Consider the following 16,649-nt stretch of genomic DNA (forward strand, 5'->3'; position numbering starts at 1 on the left):
TCAGTGCAGTCGGTTCTGATAGATTGAACCCAAACATTTGGCATAAACTGGTGGAACTGATGTTTGTTAGGAACTGACTGGTTTCCCACAGTTCCCAGTCCCTGGCCTGCTGCTGAACTGGGGGGTAGGAGCTCTGTTCTGCTAATGTTAGTGGTTGGGGGTTCTTGTCAGAAAGCAGGAAGGACAGCATTGCAGTCGTGATACTTGTCACAGCCCTGGCCAGATGTTGATCTAGGATTGGCTCCTCACCTGCCTGTCCTGGTTCCTCTGCCTGCTTCCCTCCGTTCCAGATTAAACCTGCGTTCCAGATCATGTCGCAATTGATCTCACTTGCTTTAAAAGCACAGCGCAGCCCTCAGATGGTGCGACTCGGTGTGCAGCGCACTTTAGTTCATGAGCCACTGGTTTCTTCTTTTTGATTCGTTTGGTTTGTTTGGGCCCTTTGTTTCTTTTAGTAACTTGGTTTTTATTTTAGATTGTTTTTTGTAGAAAACACCTCAGTTGTTTTAATAAATAACTTGCCTTAAGCTTTTACATCTGGGTTACTCCTGTTTCCCCAGCAAGCCCAGTCATAACAATACCAAAATAAAAGTTTGCCAGTAACATGTGGCCTCAATTTGCAGGTTTCAGTTAGTAATTAGTTAATCAATCAATCATAATCTTTATTGCCAAATATGCCAATATAAAGAATTTGACTCCAGCTCAGTGGCCCCCAATGTGCACAAAATAAAACAATAAAAACAGAGTAAAAGTCAGAATAACAAGTAAAAAAACAAGACAAACAACCATTGATAGATTACTATGCGCATATATACAAATTAAAAATGAGATATTTTATGTAAAATGGTTACATCTATAAGTTATTGATTTGATTTGATTTTTGATTTGATTTATTCTTTCAAGCATGTAAAGACAGTTGATATGATATTGATATTGCACTGTGGTGTTAAGTGATGAACCGGGGTGAGAAACTGTCTCTGTGCCTGGTTGTCTTAGTGCACAGTGACTGGTTGTCTTAGTGCACAGTGCACAGTGACCTGTAACGCCGTCCAGAGGGGAGGAGTTCAAACAGATTGTGTCCAGGGTGTGAGGGGTCAGCAGTGATCATCTCCACCCTCCTTTTGACCCATGAGGTGTACAGGTCCTCCATGGAGGACAGGCTCACACCAATGACTTTTTCTGCAGTCCTGACTGTCTGCTGAAGTCTGTACTTGTCCTGTTTGGTTGCTGAGCCAAATTATTATTATTGATGATTGTTTTTTATCTTTAGACCCATGTAAAAACTGCGGATTCCCTGTCAGGTAATTAGACTGCTACAAGGCCAGGAAGAGGTTTGAACAGACTTCTGGAAACAAACGGTGTTTCACGTTGATATTTGTGTAACTGTTCAGCTGGTGTCCCACTGGTGTGAGAGGTTTGTCAGAGTCTCAGTAGATTCAGTAGAGTCCTGATGCGGACTGTCTTCGTCAAACTGCTGCATTTGAATAGGCTCTTCCCTTTTCAAAGTAAAAGCAAACATGCTGCGATGACCCCTGCAGGTGAATAGACAGGGCTGGGGCACCCTTCTTAGGCTTTGTGGTCAAATATGGTTTAAGTAAAAATAAAAACAGAGTCTGCCTGAAATCCTTCACTTGTTGTGGTGTTACGTACAGAAACACCATGCAGGAATGACATGGTTCTCATGATGATGAATGAATGAATGCTTTTTCCTAACCCTGTCATACCATTATACTTAATCACGGCCTGCAGCTGTTAACATTCATGTTTCACAGAAAAATAAATACATACATCATCTATAAACCAGGCTAGAACCAGACAACACAACACAAAATGCAAATGTAGTACAGTAATATACAGTTGAATAAGTAGTTCTGTGCTTTCATTACATGGCATAAGCCTATTTTTCCTATTAGCACACTTATTAGACATTACACCTCGATTGGGACACTGGAGTTGTATGGAAACTAGTTTATTGCCATTAAACACTGAGATAATGGTAACAATAAAAAATAGGTTCTCTACTGGGGGCTTTTAGGGAGGCTGGAGCTCACACTTATTGGTTCGACACCACCTGGTCACAGAAAACAGGCCTTTTGTAGTGATATGACTACAAGCTGCAGTTTCTGTCGTTTCATTCCTGGACTAACGGCGGGATAAAAACTGTTCTAGTTGTGGCTTTTATTCTATAGAGATCCGCGTGAACTTCTTGCAAGGGATTTATTTTGTTTATTTTGAACCAGAGCGGAAGCGGCAGGTGAGTGCAGGTGACTTGACTACGCAGACTCGGCCGTGACTCAGAGAGTCTCCGCACAGAGGAGATAAACCCGAGTTTAACGGAACCGACGACGACCTGTCAACTGCAGTTTAGTGACGGAACCCCCGTTTATTCCGGATTAATTCGGCTTTTATCCCGGGTCAGAGGCTCCCGAGGACGGTGCCGGGTGTGAGGGTCCGGCGGCAGCGGATCTGCAGACGCGATGCTTCTGCGGGTATTTCAGCTGTTTTATGTTTGTGTCCGTACTTTTTCCAACTTTATCGCGAACCAGATTAACCAGTTTGCTAACGTGACATTCCCAGTAGCTAACATGTTGGTGCAACCGAGCAGCAGAGAGAAACGAAATACGAATATTTAAAGATTCTGGCTTTCCAAAAATTAACTTTTACTTTCTGAGCAATACTGCTGGAAAGTAACTAAGTACATTTACTCAATACTGTACTTAAGTCCAGTTTTGAGGTATCTGTACTTGAGTATTTTCATTCTCTGCCACTTTGCATTTTAGAGGCACATATTGTACTTTTTACATACATGTATTTTTATAACTTTAGTTACTAGTTACTTTTCAGAACAAGATTAAGAAACACAGTGTAAACTTAAAACTTTATTGGTCTCTAAACACTACCCAGCAATATGTAAAGTACTTCAAATTATAACCATCCAACAAGCTGCAACATTAAATGTGAAGTACTCAATATTCATCAGCACTTATAATCCAATAGAGAGTACGGCACTGCTGCACCTGTCAAACTGAGGTGTGAAGTGATGATTTACGACCCCTGGGGATGTCACACTTTCACACTTTGCTTCCGCCACTCTCCTCCCCAACACCTCCACATCTTCTTTTCCGGATTTTATTATTTTAATGCAGCAATTAGAAGTCCACCTGCATTCCTTAAAGGCTTATTACTGGGGTTTCCCATGGGAACAGGACCGAGGGACAGCCCCTAGGCTAGGGTTATTACACCACAGGATTTTTTTTATTACAATAACAGCAATGAGGAATTCACGTGACACCCGTTGTATTTATCGGGAGAGACCGAGCTGTTTCAGTTCAATTCAGTTTTATTTGTATAGCGCCAAGTCACAACAAAAGTTGTCTCAGGACACTTTACAAACTAAGGTCTAGACTGTACTATTGTTATTATTGTAATAGAAGAAAAACCCAACAAACCCCCCCGAGCAGCACTTGGCGACAGCGGGGAGGAAAAACTCCCTTTAATAGAAGAAACCTCCAACAGACCCCGGCTCTTGGTGGGCGGCCTTTTGCCTCGACCGACCAACGCATGTACAGGCATCAACAAACACTACATATTGTAAGTTCAGAATTTACAGTCAACTTGGCTAAAAGTTTAGAATTGAAGTGTGAATGAGAAGTCGGGCTTCACTGAGATTATTTACCCACATATGTGATTTAACATCCCACGCACCCAAAGTTACTTTGAGATGGCGAGTAAAGGGCCCCAGCGCTTCAACCTATTTGAGAAATTAAACGCCGGTCACTACAATACAATAGACAGCCTTATATTGGAGATGACCCGCATTTTTAAACAGATGAAGTTGGATATCTTGCTAGTATATGATACTAACCAGAAGAACTTGGCTCTCGTCAGTGATCACAAACACACCATCATATTTGATCTACTGTGGGCCTGTATGTTGGGATTTCACCCGGATGTGTGTAATATGATCGGTGATGAAACAATAGCGCCATATTGTGTGAATATAAATGGCAGGATATATAATCTATACATTTACACTGACATTGTACAGTATCAACTAGTGGGTGATGCGTATGCACCTTTGTTGAGAATCGCAGATGTTCAAGGCAACTTTGGCAACGCTCTACCCATTTCACATCAGAGGGTCCAGAAATCACACTGAAAACATTAAAACAGAAATCAAAAGTGACACAGATGAATTTATTAATTTCACATTCAAAATTTGAGGCTGGAGATTAGAGTCCGTGAACCCCTAGCTCATTCTGCGACATACCGGCAGTACTTGAAGTGAACATGAAACCTCAGATATTGGCTGACGTGCACTGTGTGCATAAAGTGTTGGTAACAGATGCACCACTGCTGGAGAGAGGGAGCTGATGAATAACCACCAGTCGGAACACTTGAAGAAGAGACTGGTCAGAGATCAGTTCTGTTGCGTGTGGCCCTGTGATAACCTGAAGGATTAAAGAGACCTGTTTATTTAATTGTGAAAGCTCACCCCTCCACGAAGCCTGGAGCTCATTGGCCCACACTTACTTTGGAGCGTGATAAAACGCGTTGTTTGATCTGTTCAGGTTCCTGACTGTGCCATGTACCCACAGACTGTATTGGACTATTTAAAATGTCATTCTGATAAAATCCTGTAAACTGCTAATTAAATTCAGGATGTAATGTCCTCTGCATGTGGCCCATGCGCAGCCTTTTATTTGTTTCATTGTGCAAGAGGATAAAGTTTTAATGATATAATTGCTTTGTATGATGATATAGATTGTATAAAGAATGATCTTTTGTTAAGGGACATCTTAATTGTGTTAGAAAGAAACCCTGTATGTCCTATAACATACTGCATGTACCATGAAAATGTTTTGTCAATGTAAAGGGTGCTTTAAAAAACAAACATCAAAGTTTAAAATCAAGTTTTAACATGTACTGGAAGCCGATGGAGAGAAAAATGAATGTGGGGTTATACGGTCAGCTGGTACCGTTTATGCATCACTTTCAACATGACGCAAGTCTGAACTGACACAAAGTTATGGCAACGACTGTGAATGGACATGGGTTTGTCTGAGTGAAGCTGTGAGGAACAGTAACGTACAGGTGACCTTCACCAGATGGGGGAGCGCCAATGTCGCACTTGTCTTGTCTCCCTGGGTTTACACTGGTACAAAACCACCACCACAACCTCCTGTGTAGTTTTATGGCAGTACAAATGTCTGTAGATCCAGACTCTGAGCAGCCGCACTGTGTGTGGACTCCAGAGACCTCCTGCCTCTGTGGTCAGGTTTGAGGACACACACAGTGGGTGATGAAAGCTGCAGCTGCAAAGAGATGCAAATACAGGATTTAAATATTCAACACTGTGTATGTGTTTGTGTGCCTTACAAATCGCACAAAAATGAGGAACAGATGGGCCATTCTGCATAGTCACTACTTTTGCTATTTCTACAACATTATGAATGCATGACCTTTACTTGTAGCCGAGTATATCTACACTGGGAAATCAGTACTTTTACTTAAGTAAAAGATCTGAGTCGTTTTGGATCTTAGACCCCCACCCCTGAAGCAGAGTCCAGGACAGAAGACCAGGCAGTTTGTCCCCAGTGAGCTTATATCAGCTTTTAGAGTAATCCAATAATGATCTATCAGTTGACAGGAGTTTTCACAACATCACCCAGCGACCTGCATGTTCACAGTGTGAAACTAAAGGTGACAGGACTGGGAAGACGTTTGCTCATGGATCAGCTGCCTCTGGCACATCTGCACCAACCTGACACTGACCGCTGTGTCGGCCTGGCTCTGTAAACGGTGCAGGCTCAGGAAAGTTCACTTTATGATCTGGGACCATGATGAAAGGCAGAGAACAAGATGCTGGGACAGTGAAATGAGTAGCCTTTTAGCCTAGCTATAAACGAAGTGATTCTAGAAATAGCATCAGAATCACAGACTTGAGGCTTCAGTGCTGGAGCTCTGTGACTTTTCCAACACTGGGAAACCACTCTCGCCGACTTCTCCTGATGTAACCTTCTCACTCATTTCCTGTCCCTTCATTACTCATTTCCTGTTTCCTGTTGGGCTCACTTCCTGTTCTCAGGGACGTTCAGTGTGTTGTCGGAGGACATGCCGTCCTGGAGCCTCTCTGTTGTTCACATTCACTCAGAAATAAAAGCTGCACTGATGTACTTGTTGTGGTGGTGGAACAGAACTATATACATTTACTCAAGTACTTCAGTACAGTTGAGGTATCTGTACTTGAGTATTTCCATGTCCTGCTCCTTCATCCTGTGACATGGAGTCATGGAGGACAAACCATGTCCTTTTTACTGCACTACATGTACCTTATAACTTCAGTTCCTTTCCAGAACCAGATGAATCAAACCAAACCCAGTAGAACCATCAGACTCTATTGATCCCAGTAGGAAATCCACCAACTACCCAGCAGGATGGAAAGTACTTCCCAGTATAAGTATATAAGGTAGTTACCATCAGCTCCACCTTTACCAGCTGCAGCATGTGTATTTTTATGTAGTTATGTTCCACCACTGCTAAAAATGAGTACATCAGCTGTATGTAGTTCTGTTCCACCACAACAACAGTACATCAGCTGTGCTGATGTACTGTTGTAACCATGCATGTATTGCATGAGCTGGACACTAAAGGCTTCACTGCACACACAGCAGGCCCACGGACTTCTCACTGTCACCGTTTAGGCTCTGAAAAAGTTACACATGGTTTAAAAATTCATAACAGAGTAAAAAACCAAGCTTGTTTGTAAGTTGGAGGAGTTCTGCCAACAATTTTACTGTCTCTTTTAATTGCAGTGCCACGAGTGGCCACCAGGGCTAAGTGGCATTACACAAGAGGACGTTTTACTGATTAATAACTGAAACTGTCATTCTGTGCCCGGTCCTCACTCCATCTTCTTTTGTTGGTTTTATCCTCTCAGGTCAGAAGCTCTGAAGACTGTTTTACTCCCCCTACAGGACAGTGGAGGAACTGCAGCTGCACCACCACCCTACCAGTCAGTAACCATTTCTGTGGTTGGAGTTGAGGCTGTTGGATGGCCACAGGAGTGAACTACTGGAGCCCATATGAACTCAGTTTCAAGGTAACAGCTGCTCTGACATCAGTTATTGTATTCACTGACAGACTGATTAACAAACACTGGCAAGTGAGGAAACAGAGCAGAGCAGGCAGAGGCCGACGGGTTGGCATTAAAATTCTCCACAGAGGGAAGTGAATACCGAAAAATAAAAGGTATTGAACCACCTTTTATCTCATGACCAGAATCCTGTACTTCAGTCCCCTGGTGACAGTAGAACTAGCTTCATCTGCTGAAGAAGGCCATGGAGTGCAACTGAAAGCTCCAGCAGTAGCTACTTGCACTTTAGAAGAGGCTCCAGGCTACACTATTTGAATATTTATTTATAGGTCCTGTTCTGAAAATCAGTGCCCACCAGAATCAACTAGGCAGCCACAGTTATCTAGACATCACATCTGGACTCATGGATCTAGCTAAGACCTGAGATCAGACTTGGACATGGACTTCGACAGTCAACATCTGGACTCTGTTTTACTGTTCATTTTTCAGTGAGGACTGTTCAGGTCTGTGTGTTTACCACTGTATTTACCTGTTGACACGATTGCATGATTTCACCTTGAGCAGGTGAGTAAGTGTGTGTGGGGCAGAGAACAGGAGTCCAGCAGTGAGGAAGGTGGAGGAGGGGTCAGATGGAAAACACCTGCCATGGAGGTCAAAGGTCAACTCATCTCAGCGACTGGTGAGAACGACCACAGACATGATGCTGACCTGAGGTCTGTGTTGCAATTCTGAATCTTACCTCTGTGTTACCTGTGTGCGCAGACCCTGTCACCTGTGCGGACAGGAAGCAGAGAGAGAGAATGGCGGAACTACAGGAAAGGAGGCGGAGCCTACAGGTGCTGCTGGGCATGCGGTTGGCTGAGCTGAGACGAATTTGTCTGCAGGAGGCGGTGAGTGATGTCATCATCACAGAAGAAACATCATTCGCCAACTGACTAAACCCTCCACCCAAAGTGGATGGTCCAGTTATAGCTGTCATAGTCCTGGACCTGTCCCCATCCATCTGGTCCTCGTAGACCTGGACCTGTCCACATCCGTCTGGTCCTCGTAGTCCTGGACCCACCTAGATGTGTCTGCTCCTTGTTACCTTGGTTTATTTTGGAGGGTCATAGTCTTGTTCCTGTTTTATTTTGACAATCTTTCCTGTTAAATAAATGGCATGTACTGTAATGTCATATGAGGTGAGCTTTCCTGTGTTTTCATTGGTCAGGAGCTGACAGGTACCGTGCCCAGGGAATTCCCCCTGGAGGTGGGGGAGAAACCCCCCTGTGTCCGAAGGAGAGGGGGGGCCTTCAGCCATGGCAACAGGAAGTGCAGAGCAGAGGTGAGCAGCTACCAAGGTTTTCTGACTCCAGTCGAGCCATCGGGTCAAACACTCAGAACAAGTCAAGTGGAACAAATCACTCAGCCAGTGATCAATACGTCTTTATCATTATTGTTTATTTGCTGTGATCATTGGAAAGAAGCTTCAGATGTAGGATCTCAAACTGTCACTGTTACCTGTGCGTTTATTACCTGTGTGTGTAGGAGGAAGACTCTCAGCGTTCAAAGCCGAAGAAAACCTTATTCAGTGGTGCTCTGAGGAAACACAGTGACTCTGACCATAGTACAAACACGCAAACACACACACACCATGGCAAGAGGACTGTGCACAGAGGGTGTCACACAGGTAACGCACACACAGAGGTCACAGAATGTCCTCCCAGTGTAATAAAGCCATGTACACAGAAACACACCCAGCTGGCAGAGAAGGAGAGGCCGTTGTTTGAGGAAGATGAGGAGGACCTGCTTCTTGCTGCTTTTATTCTGAAAGTGACTGTGTGTGTATGTGTTTGCAGATGACACAGTGAGGTCAGAGAGCAGCTCCACATCAGACTCAACAGGACACGACAACGGTAACTCACATGCACACAGACACACTCAGCCAGTGTTTCCTTTGCTTCAGAGGACATCACAGTGATCTGTGTGCTGGAGAATCTCCCCAGCTTTAATCTGACTCTAAAATGTAATATTTTACATTAAGGGGACTTTTCTGGTCCCTCACCTACAACGTGTACCCCAACAGGACAGTAGAAACTGAGTAAAGCAGCAGCTCCCCTGCTGACGGCACAGGTAACACTTCAGATTGCTGCTTATATACCTCGTTTCTGTCGGCAGTAAAGAGTAGAGTAGAGAGTAGAGTAGGTAGTTTATTGATCCCACAGTGGGGAAATTTCTGTGTTACAGCAGCAATAGCGAACAACCAACATAACACCATAAGAACAGAACTTCATAGAAACATGGAAAAGAACACAACGAGGACACAGCTGCTGTAACTTCCTGCCACTCCACGCGGCGCATGTGTGCGTAAGTACGTAGTAACAACAAACACATAGTCTTAAAATAAACAGTTACATAAAGGCAACAAAGCATTAGGACTGATACACACAAGGATTATAAAAGTAGCTTCATCAGAACTTTACATTTTACACAGCACAAATAAGCAAATCAATGGCACCTAAAAACAGGGCAGAGCAGCACTGGAGAGAATCAGGAACAGCAGTAGAGACTAAACAAACAGGCATTAGAGTTTTATTGCTCTTTGTGTGGAAGGGTGGCGGGGGGGGTGGAGCATGGCATGGTTTAATGTCCTCGAGATGGGGATTTGGGCCTTCCGGTGTTGTGTCCGCCACAGAGACACCATGTTTTGTGTGCGCAGTCCCACAGTGGAAACAGCCACAGAGTTACTGTCTAGCTTTTCACATCACTGAAATAATAATAATAATAATCCTTGAGTGAACTGATGAAAACCAGCCAACCAGACCAGAATTGCTCTAAACTGGGTGTTTTCCTTCGTCAGAGACGCTACACAACCCAGGCTGAGCTGCTGCACTTTCAGATCATAGCATTAATAAAAACAATAACCCTGCAGAATGTTTCCCATTTAATACTAACATGTTCTGTTGAAAACAGCTCAGACAGCCTGCTGTGTTTGTTGTATATGTATGCCCTGTATCTGCTGTGACGTTTTCTAAACATGAAATAGATTAAAATTATTGTCAGACAGCATGTGTGCGTTTGATTGACAGCTCTGAAACATATTTGCTGGATTATTCCATCATATTTCTTCTCTCTGTCTGTCTGCAGGATCTCCTGTGGAGGTTTTCTACCAGAACAAAACTAGGAACTCGCTGCACAGGTAAACTCTCTGTGGCTGTGTCCAGAATCACTCCCTCATCCCCTCAGTCACTGCTCCCTGTATAATGTCCACTCACTAGTGAACGGTGCTTGTGGACACTCACTAATCACGTGGCACGTTTGCATCGTCACTGACAGCTGTAACGATCATCAACAGTGATTTTCCCACCATTAAAATGCAGAGCATAGCACAGTGGTACTGTTAGCACAAAGTAGTGCACATGTGTGCGCAGACCCTCTCACCTGTCCAGACACAAAGCAGAAAAAGTTAATGGCAGAGCTGCAGAAGAGGAAGCAGAGCCTGCAAGCGCTGGCGTTTTCTAATACGCGTACTTCTCTGTATTGTGTTCTTGTGGACTTGTAAAACACCATCAATAACAGCCCAGGTACTGTTCAGTTTCAAAGTTTGCATCCAGCCATGTACAAAAAACCAGAAGTGTTCTTGCTCTGCTCATTTTATTGAGGGTGCTTTAAGAGCTGACTTGTGTGGACTTGGGGCAGCCAAGTCAAGAATACCAATGCACTTTATCTTTCCTCACTCCACCTTTATCTATTATGGTATCTTCCAGCTTCTGATTGACTGAACACACCTGATCCAGGAAGTCAGCAGTGGGGAGGGCAGGGATAGTTGGAAAACAAGCAGGGCAGTGGTCCTCAAGGACTGGGATTGCCAACCCCTGCACTATAGTGTAAATGAGTGAGTGATTCAGACACAGCCTGTGACTTCACCCCCACCTGGTGTAATCATGTGACCTGCAGGTGTTGAATGTTCCTCAGTCAAGACTGAGGTGTTCTTTATTCTGGTCTGTGCAGGTCTCAGGTGGTCTTTAGTCTTCTCACCTGTCCCTCTTTCAGGTCTGACCATCTAGAGACTCATCAGACCCACAAGCCCCTCCCCCTGCCTCCCTCTTGTCCTCTCCCTCTTGATCCTCCCCCTCCTCTCCCTGGCTCTCAAGACTCCTCTTCCTCCTCTGGACCATCTGATCCAGGACCAGCTGGGGAGGGGGTGGCCAGGATTAGTGTGGCTTGTAGCAGTAATAACTCTGACAGCCTCCTGGACTGCATCACCCCCCTGAAGGAGGAGGGGAGGCCACAGCAGGCGGTACTGTGGGTAAACAGTCAACCGGGGTCCAGAGGAATGAATACTGCTGGAGCGTTCAGGATCTCTGAGATGCTGATGGACAGAAAGACCAGGATGAATAACGGACCCAATGAGGTGGGAGGGACAGGGGGAGGAGTAGGACAAGAAAGAGGTGGAAGGGGACGAACAGGAGGGGGGCACAGTGAGGTGCTGCTGGACTACATCTGGGGGAAACAGCAGCAGCTGCAGCGACAGCAGCCAATCACATCACAGCACCAGCTGCTCTACAATGACCACTCCTCTGAGCAGGCCCCCAGAGCCTTGCCCACTTACCGCGGTCACCCTGCCGACCAGCGGCGAGTCAAGGTGAGCCGCACTAAGTCCTGCGGCCCCTTCCTCCCTGTGCAGCAGAGCCAATCCGATACCCCTAATCCTCTTCCATCTGCCATCCAGCCAGACCCCCATCCCCACCTGCTGCCTCCCAGACCACCACAGCTGCCCCCCAACCAGGACACCCAGCTAGAGGAAGCCACCAGGAGCCTCCACAAGGCCCTTGCCCTGGAAGGTAAGTACCAAACACTTCCTGTTACACAGTTGACACAAAAAGTTGATTCCACTGTGAAATACCCAGTATGCAGGACTTTGAGTCAGATGATATGATGTTTACTCTAAAGATTCAGCTACTAGGGGAGCAGCGTCACAGGCCCTGAAGTCCAAACCAACTGAATGGTCCAATAGTCAGCCACTAAAACCACCTGTAAATGGATGATTAACAGGCCAAATCACAAATTGTGAGTCCAGCAGCCGCTACCCCCAGTGCTCCAGTACGGCACTCGTACAGATCAGCTACTGTTCACTGCAGGATGGGACACCCAAGTGGGATCTGGATTGCTGGTTAAAGGTTCTCCAGAATGAATTAGTTAATCGGTCACTTTGTTAGTTTGTGTGGGACTTTATTGTCCCCAGTGTGCTAAACTGACTTGGGTGTCAGATTTACTCCAGACCTGGAGAACGCATCCTACTGACAATACCTGATCCAGGTAATCAGTTGTATGCAAGGGTGTCTGTTCAGGACCAGAACTGGGCTCTAGAAATCTTCATGGGTCTCCTTGCTTCCCACTGATCCCACCCTGGGGCTTAGTTGGGCCAGGTCCAGCTTATGTTCTTAAATGAATTCACACTCGGTCTGCATCAAAACATATAAACAGATCGGATAAACTCACCTGTGGATCAGCTCTTAGGGTCTCACTGATTCTCTGATGTTTGACTGACAGGTTTGAGGGACTGGTACCTGAGGAACACGATAGGCTCCACCCACCAAAATCAGACCAATGGAAAGGCTAACGCAGGGGCCAGCACTACAGTCGATGGTGGAGTCAAAGGTCAGGCAGGTGGGGTAGCTCTGCAGCGCAGACGGACAACACATGGTGCCATCCAGCAGTTGACCTATCAGATGGAGACAAGTCATCATCACGCCACATCACTTCACAAACAGATGTTGCCACACTCGGCCACATTCCACGGACACCCGCTTCATGGCAGGTAGGAGTCAGCTCAACTGTACAGGTGCAGATCCACCACTGTAAGACCACCTGAATCCTGTAGCTGATCACCTGTCTCTGTCTCTTTCTCTCTGTGGATAGCTCACTCTACCATGACTCCTTCAATCCTCAGAAACAGGACGTTCCTCTCAGAGCCTCGACTGTGGACCAGCCATCACCAGGGACCCTGGTCTGACTCAGATACCAATCCGGATGCTCACAGACAGAAAAATGGACCGATCCCAGGTTGGCTTCCTGGAACCAGCAACCTGCAGGACTATATGTCCTGCAGCAGCATCTGGGATCACACCACCTGGCTTCAGCTGAAACCCCACCATGATGTCAAGCAAAGGATGATAATGATGTCACTGAACTGAACTAATTCCCCCGTGCCCTTCTCTGGGTTAAACCCATGTGGATCTGCCAGCTGACCCTGGTCTGGACCAGGTTCAGATGCTGCACAGCTTTGGTGAACTGGTTTTTCTGTGACTATCTACAGTCTGAACCAGTTTCACAACCAAAGGAATTTTGGATCAAACTTTTACATGTGAGCTGCAGGTTTTCAGCTGGTGTTGGACTGTTTTTTCTCATCTGTAGCCTTTGAGCAGACTTTGCTGCGACAATCAGGACACGTCAGAGTTTTTATATAAACAAACCTTTGATAAACGTGATGATGGTGACACATTTAGCTCGCTGGCATCACCAGCTCCATCCACCCAACCAGCAGGTTCTTTTGATAAAGTTCAACCAATCAGATCAGGTGACCTGTTCTCAGGTGAGTCCAGAAACCACTAGGTGGAGTTCTGCAGGTGTTTTTCACAGCTCAGACTCAGTGTCTCTGCATTAGAAGTAAACCAGCTGCTGCAGATGGATCAGGTCCTCCTCACCTGAACCTGTTACTGTGTTTCTGAACAGCCAGTACAGACTACAGACCTGGACCTGGTCTCCTCTGTCATCAGGAGCCTTATTTATAAACTGTGTAGGATCCAAACCAGAAACTAGCACTACTCGGCCCTCAGCTCCAAACAAAATTTGAAAAAAGGAGGGCGACAGTGGTGCGGTGAGTGGTGGTGAACAAATCAGCCAAATATTCAGTCTCCCCACATTCCCTCTGGACTGAGACCAGGTCTTCATTCTGAGCTGATCAGGTCCGGGTTTTCAGGTCTCTGCAGGACTCTGTCAGAAACCAGATCCAGTCTGAGAGCAATAAGAGGTTTAAACTGTTTCAGGACAAAAAATGTTGCAGCGACAATCAGATGACACTGTCACATTTGATTGATTCTTTTGTGATTGATTGGTTTATGGATTGACTGAATTGATTTTGCTTTGTTTGGAGCTCTAGTGAAACTTTTATAAAACGAATTCCATATGAATGAAATGCAGCTTTTTAAAACGCGTGATGTCAGTGTTTTATTTATGCTGAGTGTTTCCTCTACTGTGTCGTCTTGTGAGTTGATTTTATTCCTGCAGCGTTGGATCAGTTAGTCCCTGAACCAAAAACTTTCAGTCTGTGGTTTGTTTTCTCTGTTCTGTTCTCAGTTTTTTAAGTCAGGTTGTTCAGTGTCACAAAGTCATACTGACCTCCATGCGAAGCCATGGTCACATGACATGCCAGGCACTTCACATCAAAACACATGAAGAAGAAACACAGTCTGTGTTGCATTTAAAAAAGAAGGCTGGTGATTTTATGCTGCTCCACCAGCTCCCCCCGCTGCACAGAACAACACGTTGGAGCCGTTTGTTGGAAACAGATGCCTCCCGTGTTTCCTGAGGAGGAAACGTGCAGCAGGGTGACTCACTGGGGGGTTTAATAGCTGGTGGACAACAGTGGAGGTCTACGGTACAGAGCGATAAACTGGACTCACATTACGGTGAGGACACCACGTTCACTGGTGCTGCTGGTCTCTGGACGGGGTTGGTGGGGGATGACAATAGAGACAATCACTGACTCTAACCTGTAACATCTTTTCTAGTCAGTGATCGCTGTGGAGTGTTGGCTGAACTCCAGACAAGTTTTACTGTCTGTGTCTGTGGTTCAGAAACTAATACAACAAATTTTCAGATTACTGCATCCACAATCAAACAAAGCAAATCACTGTGATGTCACAGCGCAGGTGCCTGGTCTCTTCACATGATGGGCTGCTCTCTAATGAGCCACTCATCACCTGTAGCATTCAGACCAGTCTGAATTAGTGTCAGGCCTGAATCCAGTTTGATCTGACAGTGAAAACACTGTCAGATCCAACGGACATGAAAATGACATGAATCCAGTTGCATAAGAGAGAAACTCAAGTACTGTACTTACTGTATGTACAATTCTGAGGTATCTGTACTTTGAGTATTTCCGTGTCCTGCTGCTTCATACTGTGACTTCATTCTATGTCAGAGACAAACCGTGTACTTTTTTACTACACGTCATGTACGTACCTTGAATCAGATGAATCAAACCAAACCCAGTAGAACCATCAGACTCTATTGATCCCAGTAGGAAATCCACCAGCTACCCAGCAGGATGGAAAGTACTTCCCAGTATAAGTATATAAGGTAGTTACCATCAGCTCCACCTTTACCAGCTGCAGCATTAAAGTGATGGACACAGTAATTAGTCACTATGATCCAGTATCAGAGACGTTACTGGGACATGGGCCGTTTTGCAGGACGAGTACTGGTACTGTTGGTACTTCAAGTACATTTGGATGCTGATACATTTGTACTTTTACTTAAATAACAAATTTGAATGCAGGGCTTGTAACAGCATATTGGTAAACTGTGGCATTACTACTTTGACAGCAGTAAAGGACCTGAGTATTCCACTGCTAAGTTAAGACAGTGACTGAAGTCATTAAATATGAACAGATCATAACAGTAGAATCGTGAATCCATCACGTCAAACACTGTAACTCTGTTGATACCTCAGTATTGCTCCTCTTGTAGACAAAGAGCAGCTGAATCATTTCCAAAAATATCATGTGTAGAACATGGTTTTTTAATAACTTTTATTGGCCAAGTATGTCACACACACACACGGAATTTGTCTCCGGTACAGAACCGCAGCAGCCAACTGTGGTGTCAACTCACACACACACCAATGGTGGCGCTATCCCTGCAAGGTGCTGACATGGGGTTCAGCATCTTGCCCAAGGACACTTTGACATCTGGTTCTTGAACTGCCAATCTTCTGGTTAGAGGACAACCGTTCTACCTCCTGAGCCACAGCTGCCCTAATCCTAACCCCCATCTTAGAAAACAGCGGCACCAGCTAAGCCTGAATAAGGCTGACACCCGTTGTCATATGACTGTGGCTTCAGTCCCAGCATGCACTTCTTCTAATTCCAGTCGCCCACCAAAGCCAAACAGATGTCTGAACAAAACACAAAAATATATGTGTATATACATTCACTAACTGTTTGCCAACTGTGTTTGATCATGCAGAGAAACACTGTTCAGTCCAAATACTGCAGTACCAATATGTAATACTCTGATACTGTTCAGAGTAAAGTACTGAGCAGTGCAAATATTCAGGGCTGTAGCCAAGATTGTAGAAATACTGTAGAAATTCTCCACCAGCAACCAACCAAACTCTGTGCAATTTTCTGAGGATTTAAAAAGTCAATTTGTTCATGTTATATTTTCAGTCTGGTGTTGGTGTCTCCCTCAGCTGACGAATACAGCACCTTTTTATTCTTATTTACATTTAGTCACAAAATGTCTAAGTGCATCTCCAGATGTGTAAACATAACCCCTCCCCATCCCA

General features: G+C 45.1%; 1 protein-coding gene across 7 annotated transcripts in view; it reads left to right on the forward strand.

Annotated features, from left to right (window-relative positions):
• The window catches only part of ccdc120a (coiled-coil domain containing 120a), a 29,290-nt gene extending 13,892 nt beyond the window's left edge, over window positions 1-15,398 (forward strand). For 2 of the 7 annotated variants that reach the window (XM_020613743.1, XM_020613744.1), the window contains exons 2-11: window positions 6,978-7,102; window positions 7,661-7,775; window positions 7,859-7,986; window positions 8,307-8,420; window positions 8,624-8,765; window positions 8,935-8,991; window positions 10,223-10,274; window positions 11,129-11,919; window positions 12,629-12,896; window positions 13,029-15,398. In XM_020613743.1, coding sequence (XP_020469399.1) covers window positions 7,055-7,102; window positions 7,661-7,775; window positions 7,859-7,986; window positions 8,307-8,420; window positions 8,624-8,765; window positions 8,935-8,991; window positions 10,223-10,274; window positions 11,129-11,919; window positions 12,629-12,896; window positions 13,029-13,272 — 1,959 coding nt within the window. In that variant the 5' untranslated portion in view covers window positions 6,978-7,054 and the 3' untranslated portion in view covers window positions 13,273-15,398. Of the gene's footprint in view, window positions 1-1,245; window positions 2,490-6,940; window positions 7,103-7,660; window positions 7,776-7,858; window positions 7,987-8,306; window positions 8,421-8,623; window positions 8,766-8,934; window positions 8,992-10,222; window positions 10,275-11,128; window positions 11,920-12,628; window positions 12,897-12,997 lie in introns of those variants that run through there. The other 5 variants (XM_020613742.1, XM_020613745.1, XM_020613746.1 and 2 more) reach the window with 5 other exon arrangements.
• The last annotated feature ends 1,251 nt before the right edge of the window (window positions 15,399-16,649 follow it).

Source organism: Monopterus albus, unplaced genomic scaffold (genome assembly GCF_001952655.1).
Source record: "Monopterus albus unplaced genomic scaffold, M_albus_1.0 scaffold138.1, whole genome shotgun sequence".
Classification (NCBI taxonomy): domain Eukaryota; kingdom Metazoa; phylum Chordata; class Actinopteri; order Synbranchiformes; family Synbranchidae; genus Monopterus; species Monopterus albus.